The sequence below is a fragment of the Odocoileus virginianus genome, chromosome 30, assembly GCF_023699985.2.
Source record: "Odocoileus virginianus isolate 20LAN1187 ecotype Illinois chromosome 30, Ovbor_1.2, whole genome shotgun sequence".
NCBI lineage: Eukaryota > Metazoa > Chordata > Mammalia > Artiodactyla > Cervidae > Odocoileus > Odocoileus virginianus.
The window spans coordinates 33,899,355-33,922,795 of NC_069703.1; the positions used below are offsets into that span (position 1 = coordinate 33,899,355).

Below are 23,441 nucleotides of genomic sequence, written 5' to 3' on the forward strand. Positions count from 1 at the left end.
CCACAGCCCCGGGCCTGCCAGCAGCCCCCGAAAACATCCCCTCGGAGAGGAGACTGCGAGGCGAGGCGCCTGATGGACCTGTCACCACGGTGCCGCCCCGCCCCGCCAGCCCCGCACCCGGTAATCTGCTTTCACCAGGAACGTTGTCCTTCAGTCTCCGCCAGCTCCCAGCTCAGAGCCGGGAGGGCGGGGCACCCAGGGCGGAGAAGCTGCCTCTCTTCCCCAACAAATGACCTTGGGCCAGGCTGGGAAGAGCTTGGCAGGAATTCAAACAGCCCAGGCCCCCACCCACGCCCCTACCCCCAGCAGCCCTGGGCTCTCGCCCCTTCCTCCAGCCACCTCCCCGAGAGTGAATCTGCACTTGGGACCATTTCAAACTAAACTGGACTCTTGGGAGCTCCGGCCACTGATGGGTCTCCGGCTCCCACTTGACTCTCTGTCTCTTACTCAAGAAACCCTCCCCCGCCCGGGGTCGTCTGGCCAAGATTGACACACACCAGTGTGAGCATCAGATATCCTGGGTTCACATCTCAGCTCAGCCGCTTGCTGGCTGGGTGACCTTGGACAGCTTGCTCTCCCTCTCTGAGTCTCCAGGGAGACTAATGTACATGGTGTGATACCCTTGGTGTGGGGGTCCTGGACAGGGGAATTGCAAAGCATCTCAGCAGATAGCCCATGATCGATGACCCGCTTCCAGCTGCCGATCTCCCCTTCCCTTGGGGAAGCTACCCGCAGCCCCATCCCACCACACCTCTCCCTGGGGCTGACCTGTGATCAAAACCCTCGGCCTGGCCCCCTCTCCACGTCCTAAAAAACTCTCCCTGGTGAGATGGCCTCACGTGGAGGCCCTAGCACTGGACAGGGGGGCCAGAAGATTGGGTGCTGGTCCCAGATGTGTGGCTGCTGCTGGCTGTGTGACCGTGGGGGGATCACCTGCCCTCTCTGGGCCTGTGACTCCTCCCCTTCTCCTCCCTGCAAGCGCACCATCACCACCCTGTTTAGCTGTCTGTCCTTCCTTTGGGCCATTTAGCAGCTTGTCAGTGTTCCCGCTGCAAGGCCACGGAAGGCTCTATTCTGGGTCTCAGACAGGCAGAGACTGGAGGGCCACTGGTGTGTCCCCCCCACCCCCCCCCCATCCTAACACTTCTGGGCCTCAGAAAACTGGGTGGGGGGGATGGAGTGGGAGTGTCACGGTGCCCCAGTGGCAGAGGAGCTGGTGGGGCCGGGAGGGAGGGAGAGGGTGATGGGTGGGGCACAGCGCCCCTCAGTTTGGAGCAGCTCAGTGACCCTGCAATGCAGGGCCAGGGCTCCCCCCGCCCCCCACGCTGCGGGTCCTGCAGTGACGGCAGTGGCCACCAGCGGGTGGGGGTGGCCTCGGGGCTCGTCACGACCCCGGGGGTGGGGCGAGGGGACTCCTGTAATCAGATCCTCCCAGGCGGCCAGAGAGGCCCTGCCCCTCCCATCACACCCTCTGCCTCAGAGGCTTTAATGAAAATCAGACAGAGATCTTTAGAGCTGCTTAGCATTTCAATACATTCAATATTGGGTATTACCAAGTCACCCTCCTAAAGCTATTCCCTGCTCTGGAGAGGTGCCACCCACCCCCAACAAGTCATGTCACCCAGGCACTCTCATTCTACACACACACACACACACACACGCACGCATACACACACACACTCACGCACACACACACACACACGCACAGACACACACACGCACGCACACACACATGCACGCACGCACACACACACGCACGCATGCACACGCACACACACATGCACACGCGCGCGCACGCGCACACACTCACGCGCACACACACACGCACACACACACGCACACACACACACGCGCGCGCGCGGGCCTCTGAGTGTGTCTCTCTGTCTCTCGGCATCTCTCCCCCTCCCTCCTTCTCTGATTGACTCTCTCCCGCAAACACAGAGAGCTGCTCCCATCTGTCAGAATACCGATGGGGGCTCATCTCCTCCCGACAGGCAGAATGACGATGATAAGGTTATTTTTTTAATATCAGGGATATTAATGCTCCTCTTTCTGATAACAAGCCACAGACTGATCACTCCTGCCCCCGCCTCCCACCTCCCCAGAAGACAGTCTCCGGGCTGGGCATGAAGCAGAGGCGGGAGGTCCTACTGGGCACCAGGCACCTTCTAAATCATCAAACCCCTAAACAGCAGGTGCTGGTGTTCCATCTTTCAGATGGGGACCTGAGGCTCAGAGAGGTGAAGTGACCTCCCAAAGACACACAGCTTTGGCAACAGCCCGCATCCCACCCCACCCCGCCTCTGTAACCCACAAATCATCACTCGGGATGGCCTCTGCTCTCCCTCACTGCCCACCAGGCCCGAGTCGGGGGCTCCCACTCATCTGAGTACCCCCTCTCTCCCCTCTCCCCGCTGCCTCACCACAGCAGGAGTGTGGGCTCTTGAAACCACAGTTCTGGGTTTGAACCCCGGGTCTGCCGCTTCACAGCTGTGGCATCTTGGATGGATCATGTCGCCTCACCTCCACCTGATTTTCCTCATTTATAAAGTTGAGATAATAATAGAACTTGCTTCAAAGGGCTGTTATTAAGATTAATAAGAATAGTGAAGATCCTGCCTCATCATCCCAGATGTTGAGAGCCCGTGGAGGCCTCCCCACCACGCTGAGCTGCACACCAGAGAGGTCATGTCGTTTGCCTGCAGTCACACAGGCAGGTAGGGGGCAAAGAGGATCTAGCCCCCTTCCCGGGTCTGGGCCACGCCCCCCTGCCCCCACCAAAGGTTGCCAGGACAAAGGCAAAAAGTCCTCATGGAGGCGGCCCCATACTGCGTGTTGAAGCTTTGGTGTCCAGCGCAAGCTGAGATGAGCCCTGCTCTCGTAGGAAGGGGGTAGGTGGATTCCCAAACTGAGCTGAGCTCTGGAGGGCTTTGCTAAAGAGTGGACTTGGGCCAGGGTCCAGGGATGGCTTCTCTGAGGATGAGCAGGAGAGGCTGGAGGGCGGGGGGGCGGTCCAAGGCAAAGGTTGTGCGTGGAGGGGGCGCCGTGCAGACAGGGAGGAGGTGGTGCTGGAGAGGTGGCCGGGTCCAGACCGCCAGGACAGGTCCTGCAGGCATGGTGAGGATCTGGGTCTTTGGAGAGAGCAGGGGAAGGCTCTGGAAACGTTCTAATCAGGGAAGGAAGCGCATGGGGCAGGGACCAAGCATGAGAGTTTGCGCTGACTGGTCCTTCTGGCTGCGGCATGGAGGGGCTTACAGGGCATGAATGGGGGCAGCCACGTGTCCCCAGAACTGTCTTGCTGGAGTTGATGGAGGCGCAGCCTGGATGCTGGTGGTGGTGAGGAGCAGATGGGGTCATGATACATTTTGGTGCAGAAGGAGAGTCACAGAGGAAGAAAGCAAATGTAGGGTTACCAGGGGATTGCAGTTCAGTTCAGTTCAGTTCAGTTGTTCAGTCATGTCCGACTCTTTGCGATCCCATGGACAGCACGCCAGGCCTCCCTGTCCATCACCAACTCCCAGAGTTCACCCAAACTCATGTCCATTGAGTCGGTAATGCCATCCAACCATCTCATCCTCTATTGTCCCCTTCTCCTGCCCTCAATCCTTGCCAGCATCAGGGTCTTTTCCAATGAGTCAGCTCTTCGCATCAGGTGGCCAAAGTACTGAAGTTTCAGCTTCAGCATCAGTCCTTCCAATGAACACCCAGGACTGGCCTCCTTTAAGGTGGACTAGTTGGATCTCCTTGCAGTCCAAGGGACTCTCAAGAGTCTTCTCCAGCACCACAGTTCAAAAGCATCAATTCTTTGGCGCTCAGCTTTCTTTATGGTCCAGTTCGGGGCTCTCGGGGGAGGGATAAACTGGGAGATTGGGACTGACACCTGGACAGTACCACATACAAAACAGGCGACTAATGAGTCTGAGCAAAGTCCGAGAGACAGTGAAGGGTGGGGAAGCCTAGCGAGCTGCAGTCCAAGGCATCACCAAGAGTCGGACACAACTGAGCAAGTGAACAACGGCAATGAGAACCTACTATATAACACGAGGGAATTCTACTCAATACTCTGTACTGGCCTATGTGGGAAAAGCATCTAAAAAAGAGGGGCCGTATGTATACGTATTAATTGATTCACTTCGCTATACACCTGAAATTAACACGCATTGTACATCAACTATACTCCAATTAAAAAAATTTTTTTTAAAGATTTGGTGGTAAAATCAAAGGACTTGGAATGTCCTGGATACACAGCTGATGGAGAAGGAGGAAGAGGGTTAAAGTTCAGGTTCCTGATACGTACAACTGGGCGGATGGTGGTGTCGATGAGGACGGGCCGTGGGACAGAGAATCACAGAGCGTGTGTCTGGGCGGGGTTGTTTGGGGGACTGTGGAGGTGATGATGGACAAGGAGGGACAGAGAGAGTAAAACATGGAGTCCGTGAGGACAGATGATTCAAGAAGTTTGCTGGGAAGGGGAGGAGAGGAGAATGGGCAGGGGGGACGTGGAATAAAGGGAGGGTTGGTTCTGTTTTTCCAGGACAGGAAAGACTTGAGCATGAAGGATGGAGCAAGCCTAGACCTTTGAGGCTCATCCCAATTTCGTCATCTTTCTACTCTATTCTGCTGCTTGCCACTGGTTCCAAACTGTGGAAGTGATTGATTATATGTAAACAGGAGGAAGCAATTAGTCTGTGCATGCCTGGCCATTAATAAGCCTCTTATGTATTTATAACAACACCTCATTTACCCTCCAACCTGAGAACAAACAGCCTGGAATGAGCAGAAGAGACCTCTGAACAGCCGCGACCTCGGGCTCTCATCTGTGCTCTTTATTCACGAGAAGATCCCTCGCTTAGAACCCATTGCCTCTCACTTTACATACAATGCTAATCCACGTGCGTTTTTAAGTCCACATCTGATTAGAAGCCTCAGTTTAGGAGGCACTTGGGAACTCTCAAAGGCCCAGAGAGCGCAGGCGGCTGACGGCCTGGGAGAGAGGAAGAGAGAGATGCTAGCCAGCAGAGCGCCCTGGGCTCATTCAGCGGACAAGGGGGAACAGGCCCACCCACGTCTGCGACGCGGAGGGCACCTCTGTCTCCTGCGGCCCCGCCGCCAGCGCCTTGCCAACGCGTCTCTAGGTCCTTTTCCACATCAAGGTTCACTGATTCTTGCTCACACCATGCCTCTGAGCACCCGAGAAAGGGCTGAGTTACTCGGTATGTTCTGCTTCAAGAGGACTTTTTTTTTTTTTAATATTTTAAATTGTAAATTTTCAGTTTTGATGCCTACGTTTCCTGAAATATTCCCTTACGTGGAGGGGGATTTTGTAATTGCCTATTTAATGATCTGCTTCCCCGTTAGACCGCAGCTCTGAGCGGCGTCCCCTACCTTATTCCCAGCACCAGGCACAACCCCACAGAAGGGGCTCAATATATCACCGTTGAATTACCGAACTGATTAATAAATTAATATTACACACCGGGCAACATGCCTGCAAGAAATATATTATTACACTTAATTCCACCTCTTTTTGTTTTTTAATAGAGCTGCTGGAAAAAAATCAAGTTACCCATGTGGCACACGCTATACCCCCAGCGGACGGGGCTGGCCTAGGCCCTGGCTCTAGAAGTGCTGCTGCTGCTGTTTCCGTTTCTCAGGCGTGTCTGACTCTTTGCAGCTCCAGACTGTAGTCCGCCACCCTCCTCCGTCCATGGGATTTCCCAGGCAAGGATACTGGAGTAGGTTGCCATTTCCTTCCCAGGGGATCTTCCTGACCCAGGGATCAAACCTGCGTCTCCTCCTTGGCAGGCAGATTTTTACCACTGTACCACCTGAGTTTAGACGCCTTTCCTGTGGTCCGGGTGAATCGCTGCTCTGTCATGGAAGTGACTTCCTCACTTGTCCCCAGGAGGTTGCCTCCCCTCCAGCCTGGGAGCACATCATGGGCAGGGTCCTATCTTACGACCTGGGAACCCCAGCCCCAGCAGCTCCACGCTCCCTTCATGACCATTCAGTTCAGTTCAGTTCAGTTGCTCAGTTGTGTCTGACTCTTTGCGACCCTATGGTCACATGCCAGGCCTCCCTGTCCATCACCAACTCCCAGAGTTTACGCAAACTCTGTCCATTGAGTCAGTGAGGCCATCCAACCATCTTATCCTCTGTTGTCCCCTTCTCCTCCCGCCTCAATCTTTCCCAGCATCAGGGTCTTTTCCAATGAGTTGGTTCTTCGCATCAGATGGCCAAAGGATTGGAGTTTCAGCTTCAGCATCAGTCCTTCCAATGAATATTCAGGACACGGGGAAATGAGTAGAGCCAGCAGGTCACACATGGGGAAACTGAGGCCCTAGACAACACAGGCCTCACGTCAGGAAGCTGGCTCTTCCTGAGATCTCCAATGGCTCACCCCCACCCCTGGCTCATCCCGGATCCTGGCCCTGGGGAGAAGGAGAGCTTACTATGCAAATGTGAGGGATGTCTACCCTCTCCAGTCCCCTCACAGACTGAACCAGGCAGAAGTGAGAAGAGGCAGCGGGCAGGCCTTTCTCTGCAGAAGTCTAGGCCCTGCGTGGACAGCTTGGGGCAATAAGACATCCAGGGTAGGGGTCAGGGTGGCTCCAGGGTGAGTGAGGTCTCATCACTAGCCAGTGCCCCCCACCCACGCACTCTCTCATACCCATCTCCTGCTGGACACCTCTTCTCTCTGTGCCCGAAGGGGCACCCTGCAGGGCCCACCCCTCAGGGACAAAGGACAGCCCAGCTCCCGCCCCCTCACCCTACAGAAGAGCTGTGTCTTCCAACCGGAGCTGGCTTGACAGGCCTCCAAGCACGTGTGCACCTGTGAACTCATGTGAGCCTCAGAGCAACCCTCTTTGGTGGCATATCCATCCTTATTACGCAGTTTGCTCCTTATTCTCATACAGTTGGGGAAACAGGCTCAGAAAGGTGCAGTGGGAAGAAATACTCTTGGGAGGGTATTTCTCCCAGAAATGGAGACTGTAATGGAGAACATAATAGAGGGGCTTGCCAGACATTCCTGCAACTTCTCTCGTCACTCCCAGAAGGAAAAGACGAGGGTCAGAGAGGGGCCCTGAGCTGGGAAGGACTGGCTGCACGGCCGCCCTGTTTGGTCAGGTCCAGCCCTGCCTGCCCCACCCCCACCTTGCTCCACATAGTAGAGGCCCAAAGCGCCCCTGCGATGATGAGAGGGCCGAGTGCTGTGCAGATTCACCCCCCACAAGAGCTGAAGTCAAGCTTACATAGCAGGTCCAGCTAGCACAGATGCGCAGCAGTCCAGAAAGCAGGATGTCCTGTAACCCGGAAACCGCCTTCCAGCAATGACGGCCTCAAGCACTGGGCCAGCGGGGCATGGGTCTCCACGCATCTGCTCGAGGTGTATTGGATCATCCAGCAGACGTTCTCAGAGCACCCACTGTGCACCAGGAGAACGCATCAGGACCCAGCGGGGACCCTGCTGCGGGTGTTCAGGACCCGGTCGGGAGACGTGACACGCTCCATGAGCATCACGGAGTCCGCTCGTGCGCCTCATAGAGTTTCCTGCTCCAGCAATCAACCCTCAGAAAACTCACGCTCCTTGTCTTTAAAATGGGGGCGAGGCGGGGGGGGGGGGGTGGGGAGGCAGGAATTCTATGAGAGAGGGATGCAGGGTCCAGTCTGGGAGGCACACAGTGAAGGACAGCTGCAGGTGAGCTGAAGACAGGGGTCGGAGCTCGGGATGGCGGTGGACGTAGTCAGTGGCTGCTTCCTCCCCACGGGCAGACAGTCAGAAGGGAAGCTGTGGGAGGAGAGACCCCAGGAGAGGGCGTCGTGGGGGTATCAGAAGCTCAGCTAGCCAACAGAAAGCAAACTGCTCTTAGCCCGTGGAACGTTTGGTGGAATAAATTTCTCACTTTGCGCAAGAGGATTCAGAATATGGAGGAGGCCCCTGACAGAGAACTCCCCCTCATGCTTACCAAGTCCTTCGAGGCTTCCCCGGCTTCCTCACCTTCAAAATGGACAAAGCCTAGGTTCGACGGGCTTCGCCTCCACCTGGGGATGGAGAACCCCAGCCCCATACAACACCTCCTTCACCAGCGAATATTTCTGGGAGCCCTGGCTGGGGTACGGGATGCCCAGGAGTGCCTTGATTGCACCCTGAACCGCCTGCTTCTTTCTGCCCTCCCTGGCCCACAGCCCAGTGGCCCAGGAGCCAGGTGCCAGACAGAGACTCTTCTTCTGTCTGAAGGAAGCTCAGAAAGAAGGTCAAGAGTACTGTGTGCTATGGCCACCTCTCTGCAGGTCTGCACACACTTGTAATTAAAATGTTTCCACTAGTAACTTTAAATACTAGGAGACACCACATAAAAATCCCAGATACACAGCTTCTCTTGAAAATGCAGAAAAATGGGCTGATACCCCCAGGGCAAAGTTGACTGGAGCTGGGAAAACTTCCCTTGGTAGGTTTCCTTAGCGTGCCGGCCTGTCTCAGGTGGCCATTTGAGACTGCCTCTCTGGGTCTAGTTCCAGTCTGCTCCCCTTAGCCTCAGCCTCCCTGAGCAGTCCCCAGCCAGTGTTGGTTTGAATGCCTCTGGTAACAAGGGGCCAACTACATCTTTGAGGCAGTCGGTCTGAGCTGTTCAAAAAGGGCTCCTAATACAAGCCGTCTTCCCCTTTCTGTAACCAAGAAAGACACACAGGAAAAGCAGTGGGCTTTGGAGTCCGGCAGATCTGGATCTGAGTACCTCTCTAGCGTTTAGCCAGCTGTGCGATCTCAGGCAAATGATGGCCTTTGTGCGCTTCAGTTTTCCTAGCTGCACCTTCCCTGCAGGGCTGCGCGAGGCTTAAAGTAGAGCAAGTTTATAACATGCCTAAAGCAGGGTCTGTGACACCGCATGGACTCCCCAATGGTCTTTATCATCCTGCGTAACCTCCAGCCATGGGTCCGATTCTTCCCCAGGGAGCAGAAGAGTGGGAATACACTCAGAGGGTGCTGAGCAGCAGATGGAAGTCAGAGGCAGAGGCGGAACTCGCCCTGGTGGGCACACACTTGCTGACCAGCCCCCAGGACTGCAGATCTCTGCTTCCCAGTTTGGCCTACCAGTACTTCCAGGGGGAGAGTCAGCTTCAGGAGGGAGCCCCTTCTCCGGTCCTTCCCCCACAGACTGCAGCCTCCCCCCCCCCCCCCACCTCCCCAGGAGGCGATCCCTAATCCTGGGCCTGGAACTGGAGTGGGGAAGGTCAAGGGAGGAAACGCAGGGAATGGTAACCGCCTTCAGCCAAGCTGGCCATCTGGCTGTGTGTCTGGCCGACGGCGGGGCCCCTTACCTGGGTCCTTGCATATCATTTTCACATCCACTCTAGGACACAGACCCTCTCATCCCTGTTCTACAGACGTGGACCTGGAGACTCAGGGAGGTTTAGAAACTTGCTCAAAGCCAGCCCTGAAACGTCGGTCGGGTCTCCGAACGCGGAGCCCATGATCACGGCGCTCTAAGGCCTCACCTAAATTCGGGGTGCCCAGTCATCGGGGGTGTGGCAGGGGAGAGCATTTTTAACTAAAAGCGCTCCTGAGTTTGTCTCTGAGCCGGTGTCTGAGCCTCCGTTCGTGAACTAGTGTGTGCACATCACCTCGTGCGAGGCAGTTTGTTGGCGGGTGCGTGTGCCTGAGGGTCACGTGTGTAAGAGTGAGCGTGTCCGTGTCTATCCACGCAGGGCCTCCCACCCCACCGTGGGTCTGGGTGTCGCGAGGCGTCCGGACCCCTGGTTGGGTGCGCGGCGGCTGAGTCCAAGCCGGGCGCGGGGTGAAGGTGCTGGCGCGAGCCTGCGCACGTGGGGCGGGCGGCGGTGTCCGCGGGTCGCTGTCCGCGGTGCGGGCTCCGTGTCCCCCCCACCCCCCGCACCCGCCTCGGTGCTGATTGGCTCGGCGCCGCCGTGACGGGCCGGCCCCCGCCCGGGGCGGCGGCGGCGGCGGCGGCAGGGGCGGGCGCGGGTGCCCGCGTGTGCGCTGCGAGCCGGCGTGTGCGCCGGTGTGTGCGCCCGGCCGCCGGGTGTGCGGGAGAGCAGGGAGCGCGCCGACGCGCGGGCGGCCGCGGCCGAGCCCAGGGTGCGCGGCGCCCCCGCCCGCCCGCCCGCCCGGCCCGGCCATGGCCCCCGCCCGGGGCCGCCTGCCCCCCGCGCTCTGGGTCGTCACGGCCGCGGCGGCGGCGGCCACCTGCGTATCCGCGGCGCGCGGCGAAGGTGAGCGGCGGCGGCTGGCGGGGCGGGGGCGGCCGAGGGGCCGGGGGGCGCGGCGCGCGCAGCAGCCGGAGCGAGCCTGCCGAGAGGCTCAACTTCCTTCCCCTCGACCCCAGTGCCCGAGGGCCTGGGATCCCTGGATCTGGGTGGGGAGGTGGGGCACCGCAAGAGACCCGGGGTCAGGGCTGGGGGGAGAGGGGCCGGGGGCCTGAGGAGGGACAGGGAGGCAGGAGGGACAGGGGGACGGGACTCAGGGCTTCGGAGCTGGGGACAGGGAACTGAGGATCGGGCACTGGGGATGAGGAGACAGGACCCGAGGATGGAAGACAAGAGAAGAGACAGAGGGGAGAGAGGAGACAGGGCAGGGGATGGGGTGGGGGCAGAGGACAGAGCGCCCGGGATGCAGGGCGAGGTTCAGAGGGCTGAAGAGAGCGGCGGGGATGGAGCCCAGGGATGGGGGCCAGGAAGGGAGGCAGGAGGACCAGAGAAAGGAACCAGGTTTGGGGGAAGACCGGCGTGAAGGGCAGGGAATGAGGGTCTTGGAAGTGGGCTGGGCTGGAGGGCTGGGGGCGGGGGCACGGAAGGACAGCAGTCGCCAGGGACTGCCTGCTGGGAGGGGAAGCAGCTTCGATGGGTGCTGGGGAGAAGGGGCCCGGGAGGAGGGGGCTGAGCAGGCTGCAGATAGACTGAGGCAGGCAAGGCCTGGAGGGCTGGGTCTAGTCCAGGGACAAGGCTGGGGAAGTCCGGTCACTCTGGGGGACACAGGATGAGGGTGTGGGCTGAGCATTAGAGACCAAAAGGATCTGGGAGGGGATAAGGGAAGCCGGGAGGGGGCATCTATCAGGTTTCACCAACACCTAGGGCTGCACACCTGCGTGAGCGTGTGCGTACACACACACACACACACACACACACACGCACACTCACACCTTAGTCCACCGGGCACCCCAGGTCCAGTTCAGGACACTGCCCTGGGTTCTGCTCCTCGCCCGACCCCTGCCCTGGACCCCCTGTCCTCTTGCAGCTCTGCCAGGAGGAGGCCTGACTTGGGGGTCTGTGCAAATCCTAGGGTTCACAGCCTGGGTCCAAAGCCGCGTCCTCAGCCTGGCAGGATGAACTCCTAGATTCCAGGGAGCTCCAGAGCCAGTGTTCCTCATCCACGCTCAGACACACCACCAGTCCATCCCTCACACACGAACAGCTCACAGAGATGCAGCCGTACCCACAGCCACACATGCAGCAGCAGCCACATGCTGGGATTCGCACACAGAGACCCAGGCCCGCAGAGACTCGTGTGTGTGGACAGCCCCCACACCCCTGTAGTCAGATGCCCAGAAGCGCGGACAGTACACACGTGCACGCATGTGCATGTAAAGATTCAAGGGTGTGAAAATATGCACATCGTGGGCAGACACCACATATATGAAAAGACCCTCAGACTTGCATTCCTGTCCCTAGAAACACGTGTGCACGGCACCAATGCACACAGATGTACATAAACTCAACCTCCAATGAGACAGGGGCCACACGGAGCAGGGACCATAGCAAGGGAGCGGAGGGGTGAGCCGGGAAGGGGTGAGCCGGGAAGGGGTGAGCCGGGAAGGGGTGAGCCGGGAAGGGGTGAGCCGGGAAGGGGACACAGGGCCCTGGGAGGCCTGGGAGCTGGGGCCCGAGGACACAGTTTCCTCCGGGTTGGATGGGGAGAAGGCAGCAGTTTCTTTACCCAGCGGGTTTCTGAGGGTCCCACAGCAAGTGCCTGGGCATTGGGTGGGGTGCTTCAACCCTCGTCTTTGGGGAGGATCCAGTGCCCTCCAGAATGCCAGACTGGCAAACCCCAAATCCCCCTAGGAGGGGACTTTGACCCGGCTCCTGAGCAGAGGGCAGACCATTTTGGCCTGGGAGAGAGGCTATGTCTGGGGAGGGGCAGCAGTTGGAAAAGAGGCAAGGTCACCAGGAGAGGAAGCGGAGTGAGGGGGGGTGTATGTCAGGGGTGGGAGGGAGGCAGGCAGGCCAGGTGCCAGGGCCTGGCCACACCTATTTGATCAGCGCAGCAGGGCACCCCTGCCTGGCACAGGTTACCCACGCAGGTCTGACGGTCCTGGGTGGAGACCTGGGGCCTGGGTTCCACGCAAGACAGCCAGAAGTCTGTGCACTGGTGCAGGGCCAGGACCGGCCGGGGAGACTATGGGAACTCAGGGAGGAGACTCTTTTCCCAGTGGAGGTCCTGCAAAGGTGACAGTGCCCCAGGCTACCCAAGTGCCCCTCTGCCAGGTCCCTCACAGGGCTGGGGACGGCCCTCCACCTGCAGAGATGCCCCCAAACCCCACCAGGCTCAAAGCCCCTTATCACTCTCTGATGTGGATTATCCACCAATTTGGGGTGATCTCCGAGGCATTCACATCCCAGCTGACATCCCCTGGCCACCCCGAATTCTCCAGCCTCGCCACCATGCGCTCTGTCCTCCGGGAATGTAAATCAATTTAAGTATTAGTCTCAGCGAAATGGAATGGGGGAAGGTGATGGCGCGGGAGAAAAAAAAGGAATCACATAATACCTTCCTCAGTCAAACAGGAAAGGCTTAGGAATTATCTGTGCTTCTCAGAGCAGGTGGGGGGACCCGTTTGATCCCCCAGAACAGGCCGGCAGGTAGGCCCAGGAGGGACGCCTGCAGACATCTGGCCGATGAGGAAACTGAGGCACAGAGGGGTTAAGTGGTTGCTTCCCTGAAGGCCCTGAGAGACCGTGTGTCCAGTTTTCCCATTTGCAAGTGGGGAGATGGGCCCAGAGAGGGTCATCGACTTCCCAGGGGTCACATAGACCTATAGTCCAGCAGTGCAAGAGGGCAGAGAAAGCCCCGGTCCTGATGAGCCGAAGCGTTGGCCTCTCCAAGGGGACTCAGGCCCCGGCAGGAGGGGCCTTAGCCCTGGACTTCCCTCCAGCCCCGTGAGACCTCCTGTGGGCCTGGAGCCTCCCGTGAGAGATCCTCTGCGTCCCCCCATAGAAGGGGACAGGACATGGGGAAGAGCGGGACAGAGAGAGAGGAGGGGAGGGTACAGACAGAGATGAGTCTGGAAGGAATTGGAACAAGCAGCCATGGAATCCGGTCGCTCTTCCTGAATCCAATAGACTTTTGACTTATCTTTGGATTATCTGAGCCCCCCCTTGGCTGACTGATCACGAATCAGCTGCAGATGTGGTTGGGGATTCCCAGCAGGGAGGGAAGGGCCTGGAAAGTGAGGGTTCACAGGACGCTGCCTCTAGAGTCAGAGTGTTCATGGGGAGAAGTCCCAGCGGTCCCTGGGTGGGCACAGGTCTGAGCTGCATCCAGGGGTGCTGACCCGGGGTCCTTCAGTTCTGAGACCCCCGTCTGGGATGTGGGGTGGGGTGGGAGAGCCCACAGGTCCCTGTCCGCCACCTCCCCCCCCTTCACTCCCCAAACTCGGCCCGCTGGTCTGGGGGAAACTGCAGCGCAGCCCCTCCCCCGCCCACCCGCCGGCAGGAGGAGAGAGCTCCTGACCCAGTTTTCTCGCCATTGCCGGGGAGGGAGGGAGGGAGGCGGGAAAGCTTCTCTGCCTGCCGCCCTGGCGTGGGGCCGGTTCGGCTCGGGGAAGGGAGATCCCCCTGCGGACGTTGCCTCCAACCCCTGGTCCCACCCGGCCCCCCGGGGCATCCCAAGCCCAAGCTCAGAAGGCCCTCCTTAGCTCGGCAAGTCCTCTTTCCAGCGGCCCTCTGGGCCCCACCCCCCCAACGCTGGGTGGGGAGAGTGAGGGGACGAAGAGGAAGAAAAGCCGCGCCTGAGAGCATCCTCACTCCCAACACTTCCCGAGGACACTTGTCTCCATCAATGAGGGGCAGGCGCAGAGCTATGCAAACCTCAGGCAGGAGGACAGCACCCACCCTCTCTTCGGGAAAGTTCCAGGAAGGCCGATTTTAACCCTTTGCCACCTGCCCGGGGTAGCAGATCGGGTTGGTTGGAAGCCCGTGGTTGCTGGCTGGGAGAGGTGGGTAGACAGAAGAGAAAGGAAAATGAAAGCTGTGAGACTCGGAGCCCAAACCCCTTTCATCAGAGAGATCAAAGGCAGCAGGGACCAGAGAGGTGGAGGGACTCACCCAAGGGCACACAGCAGTTAGAGACAGTCCTGGCATTCAAGCCCTGATTTCGTCCCAGTTTGGTGCATCTTTATCACCTTAAAGTGAGTGATACTCACTACTCCTAGGTACCAAGAGAGAGGCGAGAGGGCCAGGACTTAGGGAACAGGAACCAACTTTGGTAAGGCATTGGCTCTAGGCATTACCAGTTTACTGTTGCCCACCCTTATGTATCATTATCCCCATTTTATAGATGAGGAAATTGAGGTTCAGTGAAGTGCAGGTCACCTGCTACCAGGTAGCTGTGTTGAGATGTGAGCCCAGTAGTGTCTGATTCTGAAGGCAGGCTCTTTTCTCTACCCTGTTGTTGGTACTTAGCAGGGTCCCCTTTGAGGGTCTGGCTTAGAGTAAATGTGCCTCTCAGGCCAGCACTCCTTCTCTGAGGTTCTGCTCCTTGGGTTCAAGCTGCCAGGGCTGGTGGCTTTGTCTGTGGTGCTCTGGGTGCCAGCCCAGCAGTCACAGCTATGGAGCTCCAGGCACTGTCCTGATCTTCCCTGAGGTTCAGTGTTTTCATCTGGAAAATGGAAGGAGGGATGAGCACCTTTCAGTGTTGCCCTGTGGGCCACGGATGAGGCATTGCAAGCTCCCCTAGCAGAGCTCAGCACGTAGTACGTGCTCCCTACGAGGCAGTGCTTCCTCCTCCAAAGCCCTCCATGTCCCATGTACACCGAGGACCTGCTCGGTGGGAGGTGCCTTTTGGGGACCCTGGTGATGGGAAAGCTGGGTCCAGTCCTCTGGATGGAGGTTTGACTTTCAGTGCAAACATCAGTGGGTGCTTTGGAATGCCACCGTGTCCTGTGAGTGGCCCAGGGCCAGGTCATCTTCACAGCCCCCCGTAAGGCAGGCATCACCGTCACCCCATTTTACAGGGGAGGAAGTGGAGGCTCAGGGATGGAGGAAACGCGGTCAGGGACAAACAGCTCCTAAGTGGCAGAGCTGTGATTCAGATCCAGACCTCCTGGACCACTAAGCCCAGACCTTCGGCATCTCACTGCCACCACCAGTCGAGGCAGCCTAGCTCTTAGGGCAGTTTGAGTCTTCCAGGAGGTGAGAAAGTTATATTTTGTGGTGGTGGAGGCAGGCTTCAGGAAAGAGCAAGAGCTTAAACTGAGCCTTGAAGGCCAGGGAAGTGAGAAAGGACCCAGAGACCGGAGCTGGAGTGTTCGGGCCAGTGTGGGCAGGCCGCCCTGGCCCTGGGGGCGGGCCAGGGGTCTGATGTGCTCTTGTCTCCTCTTCTGCAGTGAACTTGCTGGACACGTCCACCATCCACGGGGACTGGGGCTGGCTCACGTATCCGGCTCACGGGGTGAGTGATGGGCAGCAGGGCCAGTGCTGTCCCTCTGTGAACAGAGAGTTGTGACGCCCAGTGCTTATCATCGGGCAGATCAAAAGAAGCAGAGGCCACGAGAGGTGAAGGGACTTAGCCAAGGACGCACAGCAGTCAGAGGCAGCGCTGCAGACTTCTTAAATTTTGTGCATGGAGACTTCTGGAATTCCAGAACCAAGTCCGGGGCCGGCTCCCCCTTCTTCCGGTCTGAGGTCTGGATGTGGTATCCTTCCGTCTGTGTCCCGTGCCCACCAGGCCTCCATGGTGATGCTGGGCTCCGCCCAGTAGATCCTTGAACTCACAGGCGACTCCCTTCCACCTTCCCAGGGAGTTGGCATGGTAACTCCAAGTGTCCAGAGCCAAGGATACACTGCCCAGTCCCCCCGATTCTCTTAAATCTCAGGGGGGCAGGGCAGTAAAGCCAACGCAAGCCCATGAGCTTGGTGGGATTGGGTCCCACCATCCACAAGCTGAGTGTCCTTGGGTCACCACTTCACCTCCCTGAGTCTCAGTTTCCCTGTCTGTAGAATGGGATGAGCACGTGGCAACCTCGTGGGGTTTGCTGGGAGGGTGAAGGGAGACGACACGTGGTCTTGGCACCATGCCTGGCACAGGGTAGGCCTCCATTAAATGTATTATTATCATTATCGTTGTCATTAGTGTGTATTATGGCTATATCTCAGATAAATTTCCTCCTACAGACATGCTCAGAAACACGCACATCCCCACCATAGACACAAGCACGTCTGGCACCCGCAGCTTCTTGCACGAACACTTCTGCTTCCATGGCTCCGGAGACAGAGTGATGATAATATTAATGATGACGATGGCACTGAGCTGATATTTGAGTATTTCTTTACTGTGGGGTAGAACTGTAATCTGGGCTGTCTGGGGACTGTGCCTGGGGTCAGGACAGTCCCGGCTCCTCTCTCTCTGGGGATCTGGTCCCCAGGTGGCGGTAAGCTGAGTCTGTTGTCAGCGGCCCCCCTGCACCAGGCTCCAGGGAGTTGAAGGTGCAGGCCAGGGCCCCCGAGAGCCAGGACGGACCCCTTCTCTGTCTCAGCCCATCAACCCTGCCTGAAGACAAAGGCTGGGCCCTGGGGGTGTCCCGTTCCCCCCCCCCCAGGGCCTCAGCCTCTCCCCTTGAGGGGCTCAGCCTCTCCCCTTGAGGGGCTCTTCTGTGTGTCCCTCATGGCTGTCTCCCGGGGTGCTCGTGTGTGTGAAGGGCTTTGGTGCAGAGAACCGGCTCTGCCAACAGCAGGGGCTGACCCAAGAGGAGGTGACTGCCTGGCTGTGGGCTGGGTCAGCGTCTCCCCTGAGACTCAGCAGCTGGGCAGGAATGGACCTGAACCCCTGGTTGGCGCTGGGTGTCTCTGCCCCTCTGTCCTACTCAGAGCTTAGGACTTGGTTTTTAGGGTAACAAGAAGTAGGAAGGATTTTAAGGAGGGGTGGGGGTTGGTGAGAAATATGACTGGACTTGTGTTTTGGACAATAGCACTGGTCATGTAAGGTTCTTTTGTTTGCTGGATGCTGTGAAGAGTGGCTCGGGGAATTCCCTGTTGGTCTACTGGTTAGGACTCTGCGTTTTCACTGCCAGAGGTGTAGGTTCAATACCTGGTTGGGGAACTAAAGATCTTGCAAGCTATATGGCATGGCTAAAAACAGACAAACAAAACCCCCTAAAAAAAGACTGGTTCAGAGTTACTCGTTTCACTTGAGAGTTAGAACAAATAACTTATATTCACATAAAGTGAAGTCGCCTCAATCGTGTCCAACTCTTTGTGACCCCGTGGACTGTAGCCTACCAGGCTCCTCCATCCATGGGATTTTTCAGGCAAGAATACCGAAATAGGTTGCCATATCCTTCTCCAGAGGATCTTCCTGACCCAGGGATCAAACCGAGGTCTCCCGCAATGTAGGCAGACACTTTACCATGTGAGCCACCAGGGAAGTCACATAGATCTTAACAATTTGTGGACATTATCTCATTTAATCACCACTACTAATCCTCCAAGTGGTGCAGCCATCCCATTTCACAGATGAGGAAGCTGAGGCTCAGAGCAGTGAGAGAAAACTCTCCACCATCAGGCAGGTTTCAAGTGATGGATGTGAGCTCAGATCTCTCTGGGCCTGGAGCCGTCACTGGGTCCCTGTGTCACCTTGTGAAGGCCTGGGAAACGATCCTGCATTATTTACTGAGACAGGGACGACCTCCTATCAGCACAGGGCCTGGAGATGGGGCTTGCCCAGAGGAGAGAGAAAGCCAGATGAGATCTCTGTTTCCAAGCTCTGGATCTTGACCCTGTGCCAGGCTGGCAGGTGAAACATGCAGGTGCCCACATCCAGGGGGTCTGGGGAGGGCCCTGGGAATCTTTGGTTGAAGAAGTTTGTAGCTGGGTGGAGGTTGGTGGTTCCTGCGGTTCCATCCATCCTTCTGATTCTGGAGTCTGTTAAGCACCCTGGATACAAGGGTCACCCATGCCTGTCTCCAGCATCACCAAGTTATCAGACCGTCAGGCAGGCCGCACAGCCTGAAGCCGGCGGTGCTGGGTCGGGACGAGCCGGAGCTCTGCGGCCTCTAATCAGTGTGATCAGGCCAGTCCTTTAACTCGCCTCCACCTCCTCGTTTATAACACAAGGATGATCACAGAGCCTGCTCCCTGCAGTTGTCATCTGAGAGATGATGCAGGAAAAGGACATTGTACCAGCAAGAAACCAGACGCTCTGAGAGGTTAAGCATCTCTGCTAAGATCTGGGGAGTCTGGCCCCCAGAACTCACACTTCTAACCAGGCTGCACCCCTCTCTTTGGACCCCTCCGTCCACGCCCTGGGTCATGCTCCACCTCACCTGGTGAATTAACAGCCTCACCTGGTGAATATTCCTTTTTATTGTCTCTTGATCCTCACCAGCCCCTGGAGTAGATGAAAGTTGGCAGGCGTTAGCTACCTCAATTTACGTATGAGAAGCCCAAAGCTCAGAGAGGGAGTGTGATCTGCCCAGGGATGCACAGCTGGTTCGCTGCTTTCGGTTCCTGGAGGGGGACAGAGTTCCATAGGGATAGTGGGGGCTGGGGGGGGGCAGTATGTGCCAGGCAGCTGGGCTGGGCGTGGCACTGGGCATGGAGTGGGGGTGCCCCAGGTGAGGACAGGGCTGATTCTGCCCTTGCACCACCCGCCAGGAATTTGTGCCACACTGTCTGCTGCAGCCCCTGAGGCTAAGCCAGGCCATTGGCCCTGCTCGGGCGGCTGGAGCAGACTGGGATCGAGCTGATTAATTTATCCGGGTCCCTGGCAGGAAACAGACAGTGAGCAGCTGGCTGGCTCTTTGGTGCTCCATTAATTGTGACAATGACTTTAACCCCAGATGTGACACAGTGCTGCCCAGAGCCCCGACTGCAGAGTGAGGTGCGGCGTGGGGGTCCTTCTTGGGGTGGCGGGCATGCAGGAGGCATACAGTCTTTCAGGTGAGGCTGGCACGCCCTGGTCTGCTTCCCCAGGGGTCCCTGGAGGCAGGCATAGGGGGGGCTGGGATGATGGCAGGCCAGCATCGTGTCAGTCCCCTTCTGGGCCAGGCCCCAGCTAAGCACCAGGCAGGCTTCTTCTCTGTGCGTCCTCTCAAGTCTCACTGAAGTGGGGCCTTTCTGAGCCCCTCTTACAGATAAGGCCGCTGGGGATTGAGACCATATAGCTGACCAAGATGAAGTCAGATCGAGCGGCTTTTGTCGGGCAGGGAAGACTCGGGTTGCCCCGGATCCCCACTCTAGTGCTTGTGGGACAGCTCGGGATGCTGCTGATTCTCAGAGCACGGTGAGGAGTGATCTTTGCTTCCTCCCCGCTACTCCCAAACTATCCTCCCCTCCCCGGCCCCTGCTTAAGCAATAGGGTCCCCAGTTCAAAGACAATACCCACAGAGGCCCAAGAGAGATCACAGCCCTGCATCTCTGATTCACGCAGGACATGACCCCAGAGAGGCGTGGCCATTTGCCTAAGGTCACACAGCCAGTTGAGACTGAACCCAGGTCTCTCGACTTTTGTTTCATTTCTAACGCTGTGTCTTCGGTGTGGCTCTTCTGTGTCCAGAGTGGGCTTGCTGAACATGGCGGGCCCTTGCCAGCCTCTGCTGGGGCTCTCCCTCCCACCCCTGCAGGAAGGTCCAGCCTCAGCCCTGCAGGAGGTTTTGCCACACCCCGAATGCCCACACCCTTCGTGTGTCGCCCTCCACACTTTATCTGTGAGAATAGGAGGGGGCTGGTGGGAAGAGAGTATTTCTTGTGCAATTCTTTTTATTAGTTCAGTTCAGTCACTCAGTCATGTCCGACTCTCTGTGACTCCATGAACTGCAGCATGCCAGGCCTCCCTGTCCATCACCAACTCCCGGAGTTTACCCAAACTCATGTCCATTGAGTCGCTGATGCCATCCAACCATCTCATCCTCTGTCGTCCCCTTCTCCTCCTGTGCAAAATACACTTAACATAACATTTACCATCTTAGCCATTTGTAAGCCTCCAGTTCAGTAGCATTAAGTCCATTCACATTGTTATGTGACCGTCACCACTGTCCATCTCCAGAGTGCTTTCATCTTCCCAGACTGAAATTCTGTGTCCATTAAGTTATAATAACTCCCATGACCCTCTTGCCGCAGCCCCTGGTAAGTACCAGTCTACTTTCTGTCTCTAGAACTCTGACGTAAGTGCCTCCTATAAGTGGAAGCATATAGGATTTGTCCTTTTGTGTCTGGTTTATTTCACGCAGCATAAGGTCTTCAAGGTTCCTCCATGTTGTAGCACGTGTCAGAATTTCACAGTGTCCCGCTGTATCAGTACGTACATTTTGTTTGTCCATTTATCCACTGAGGGACATCTGCGTTTCCACCTTTGGGCTGCAATAAGCATGGGTGTGCAAATCTCTGATCGTGTCCCTGCTTTTGTTTCTTTTGGGTGCACACCCAGAAGAGGAACTGTTGGTAATTCTATGTTTAATTGCTTGTTATTCACCGTTTTCCACAGTGGCCGCACCAGTTAACATTCCGACTAGCAATACACAGGGTTCCAATTTCTCCACATCCTCGCCAACCCTTGTTATTTTCAGTTGCTTTGATAATAGCTAATGGGTGTGAAGTGGTATCTCACTGTGGTTTTGATTTGAATTTCCCTAATGCTTAGTGACGCTAAGCATCTTTCCACATGCTCTTTGGCCATCTGTGTATCTTCTTTAGAGAAAAGTCTATGCAAGTCCTTTGCCCGTTTTCTAATTAGGTCTCTCTGGTTCTTTGTTTTTCAACTGTAGAAGTTCTTTATATATTCTGGATACTAATCCACATCAGATACGTGGTTTGCAGCTGTTTTCTTCCATTCTGGGGGTTGCCTTCTCACTCCATCGATTGTGTCAGTGATGGTCACTGGTTTACTTCTGAATCAGTGATGCCTGGCCAGCACCTGACACAGAAGTGATCATACTCAACTTTCCCGCATCCCGGTACGCCCTTGCAGGGGACCCAGGGCAGCCCGTGGTGGGGGCAGAGGGAACATCACACACAGCAAGACAGAGGAATCCATCCATCAGACACTCAACAAGCACCAGCTCGGCGGGTGCTGCTGAAGGATTTGAGGCCAGAGTGCGACATAGCTTCATGCAATTGAACAGATCTTTCTGGCCGCTGATGTGAAAACTGGACTCGTGGGCTCACTGACTTCCCCACGCAAGTCACCCCACTCTGGGAGTGACAGAGTAGCTGTGTAGAAATGAGGTCAGAGCCTTGTAGCTTTGGCATCAGTTCTAGTCCTGGCTCCATCACTCGATAGCTATGTGACCCCGGACACACGGCTCTAGGTTTGAACCCCTCGGTTCTGTGTCTGTGAAGAGGCAGCAGATAACGCTTCCCCAGAATATCCCCGGTGGCTCAGACAGTAAAGAATCTGCCTGCAATGCAGGAGACAGAAGAGACACAGGTTTGATCCCTGGGTCAGGAAGATCCCCTAGAGAAGGGACTGGCAACCCACTCCAGTACTCTTGCCTGGAGAATCCCTTGGACAGAGGAGCCTGGTGGGCTACAGTCCATGGGGTCACAAAGAGTCGGACGTGACCGAGTGACTAATAACACTTCCCCGTAACCACATGTGTAGGGTGCTTGGCCTCTTGATGGCTGACAGTCCACTGGAAGGTCAGCCCCTGGAGGCCGGAGAATGTTCAGTCTTCTTTCCCAGACCTCCCCTAGCACCGTGCGCGTGGCCTGTGGCAAGAGAGGGCCAGCTGCTGCCTCTCGTTTCAGCCGGCTGTGGTCTCTCTGCCTGCAGTGGGACTCCATCAACGAGGTGGACGAGTCCTTCCGGCCCATCCACACGTACCAGGTGTGCAACGTCATGAGCCCCAACCAGAACAACTGGCTGCGGACCAGCTGGGTGCCCCGTGACGGCGCCCGGCGTGTCTACGCCGAGATCAAGTTCACCTTGCGCGACTGCAACAGCATGCCCGGCGTGCTGGGCACCTGCAAGGAGACCTTCAACCTCTACTACCTGGAGTCGGACCGCGACCTGGGCGCCAGCACGCAGGAGAGCCAGTTCCTCAAAATCGACACCATCGCGGCCGACGAGAGCTTCACCGGGGCCGACCTGGGCGTGCGGCGCCTCAAGCTCAACACGGAGGTGCGCGGCGTGGGGCCCCTCAGCAAGCGCGGCTTCTACCTGGCCTTCCAGGACATCGGCGCCTGCCTGGCCATCCTGTCCCTCCGCATCTACTACAAGAAGTGCCCCACCATGGTGCGCAACCTGGCCGCCTTCTCGGAGGCGGTGACGGGGGCCGACTCTTCCTCGCTGGTGGAGGTGCGGGGCCAATGCGTGCGGCACTCCGAGGAGCGGGACACGCCCAAGATGTACTGCAGTGCTGAGGGCGAGTGGCTGGTGCCCATCGGCAAGTGTGTGTGCAGCGCGGGCTACGAGGAGCGGCGGGACGCCTGCGTGGGTGAGCACGCCCCTGCGCGGGTGGGCTGATGGCTGGGCTCAGTCTGGCAGGGCTGGCAGTGGGGGTGGGGGTGGCAGGCAGGGTTGGCACAGTCGGCGGGTGTCTGGGTGGTGCACACAGCACCTGGGAGGATGCATGAAGCCCTAGTGTTCCTGCGTCCCCAGGCCACCCGTGTGTGTGCTGTGTGCGTCTTGCTGGGAGAGAAAAACACCACAGCCAGGTAGATCCTCTGTGGGTGTTGTGGAGAGGTCCATCTCTGGGCACCTGTGTGATTGGGATATACTAACTGGGTACATACCTGTGTTAGGGAACAGTGATGAACCTACCACAGCCAGCCCTCTTCTAATCGCTTTTCACGTATGAATGCATTTAATCCCCACAGCTATCCAGTGAAATAGGAGCTTTTATTATCCTGGTGTTAAAGATGAGGATGCTGAAGCCCAGAGAGGCAAAGTACCTTCCCTAAGGTCACACAGCTGGAAAGTCAACAGAACTGTGATTTGAATTCAGAAGTCTGGCTCCAGAGTCCAGACTCAGAACCACTGAACTGCTGCCCTGTTGGGTGGGAGCGGGTGTCGATTGGGGTCTGGGCTCGAGGTGAATGCCTGCGTGGCGTACATCGTGAAGACAGGCGGGCAGGGACAGCCGGGGAGTTTCCGGGTTGCAGGCAGAACTCAGCTAGAGGTGTGGGGGAGGGGACAGCTGAGAGCAGCTGGGTCTTGAAATAGCACCTGTTGCCACAGGTATCTACTGCTCGGGTTCCCATGTCACAGACCAGGA

The 23,441-nt window shown here is 57.3% G+C and overlaps 1 protein-coding gene across 4 annotated transcripts in view; it reads left to right on the forward strand.

The window, feature by feature from the left end:
- The first annotated feature begins 10,003 nt into the window (after positions 1-10,003).
- Positions 10,004-23,441, forward strand: part of EPHA8 (EPH receptor A8) — a 36,172-nt gene continuing 22,734 nt past the window's right edge. For 2 of the 4 annotated variants that reach the window (XM_070458885.1, XM_070458886.1), the window contains exons 1-3: positions 10,004-10,230; positions 15,618-15,682; positions 21,998-22,661. In XM_070458885.1, the coding sequence (XP_070314986.1) occupies positions 10,137-10,230; positions 15,618-15,682; positions 21,998-22,661 (823 nt within the window). In that variant the 5' untranslated portion in view covers positions 10,004-10,136. The remainder of the gene's footprint in view (positions 10,231-15,617; positions 15,683-21,997; positions 22,662-23,441) is intronic. The other 2 variants (XM_070458888.1, XM_070458887.1) reach the window with 2 other exon arrangements.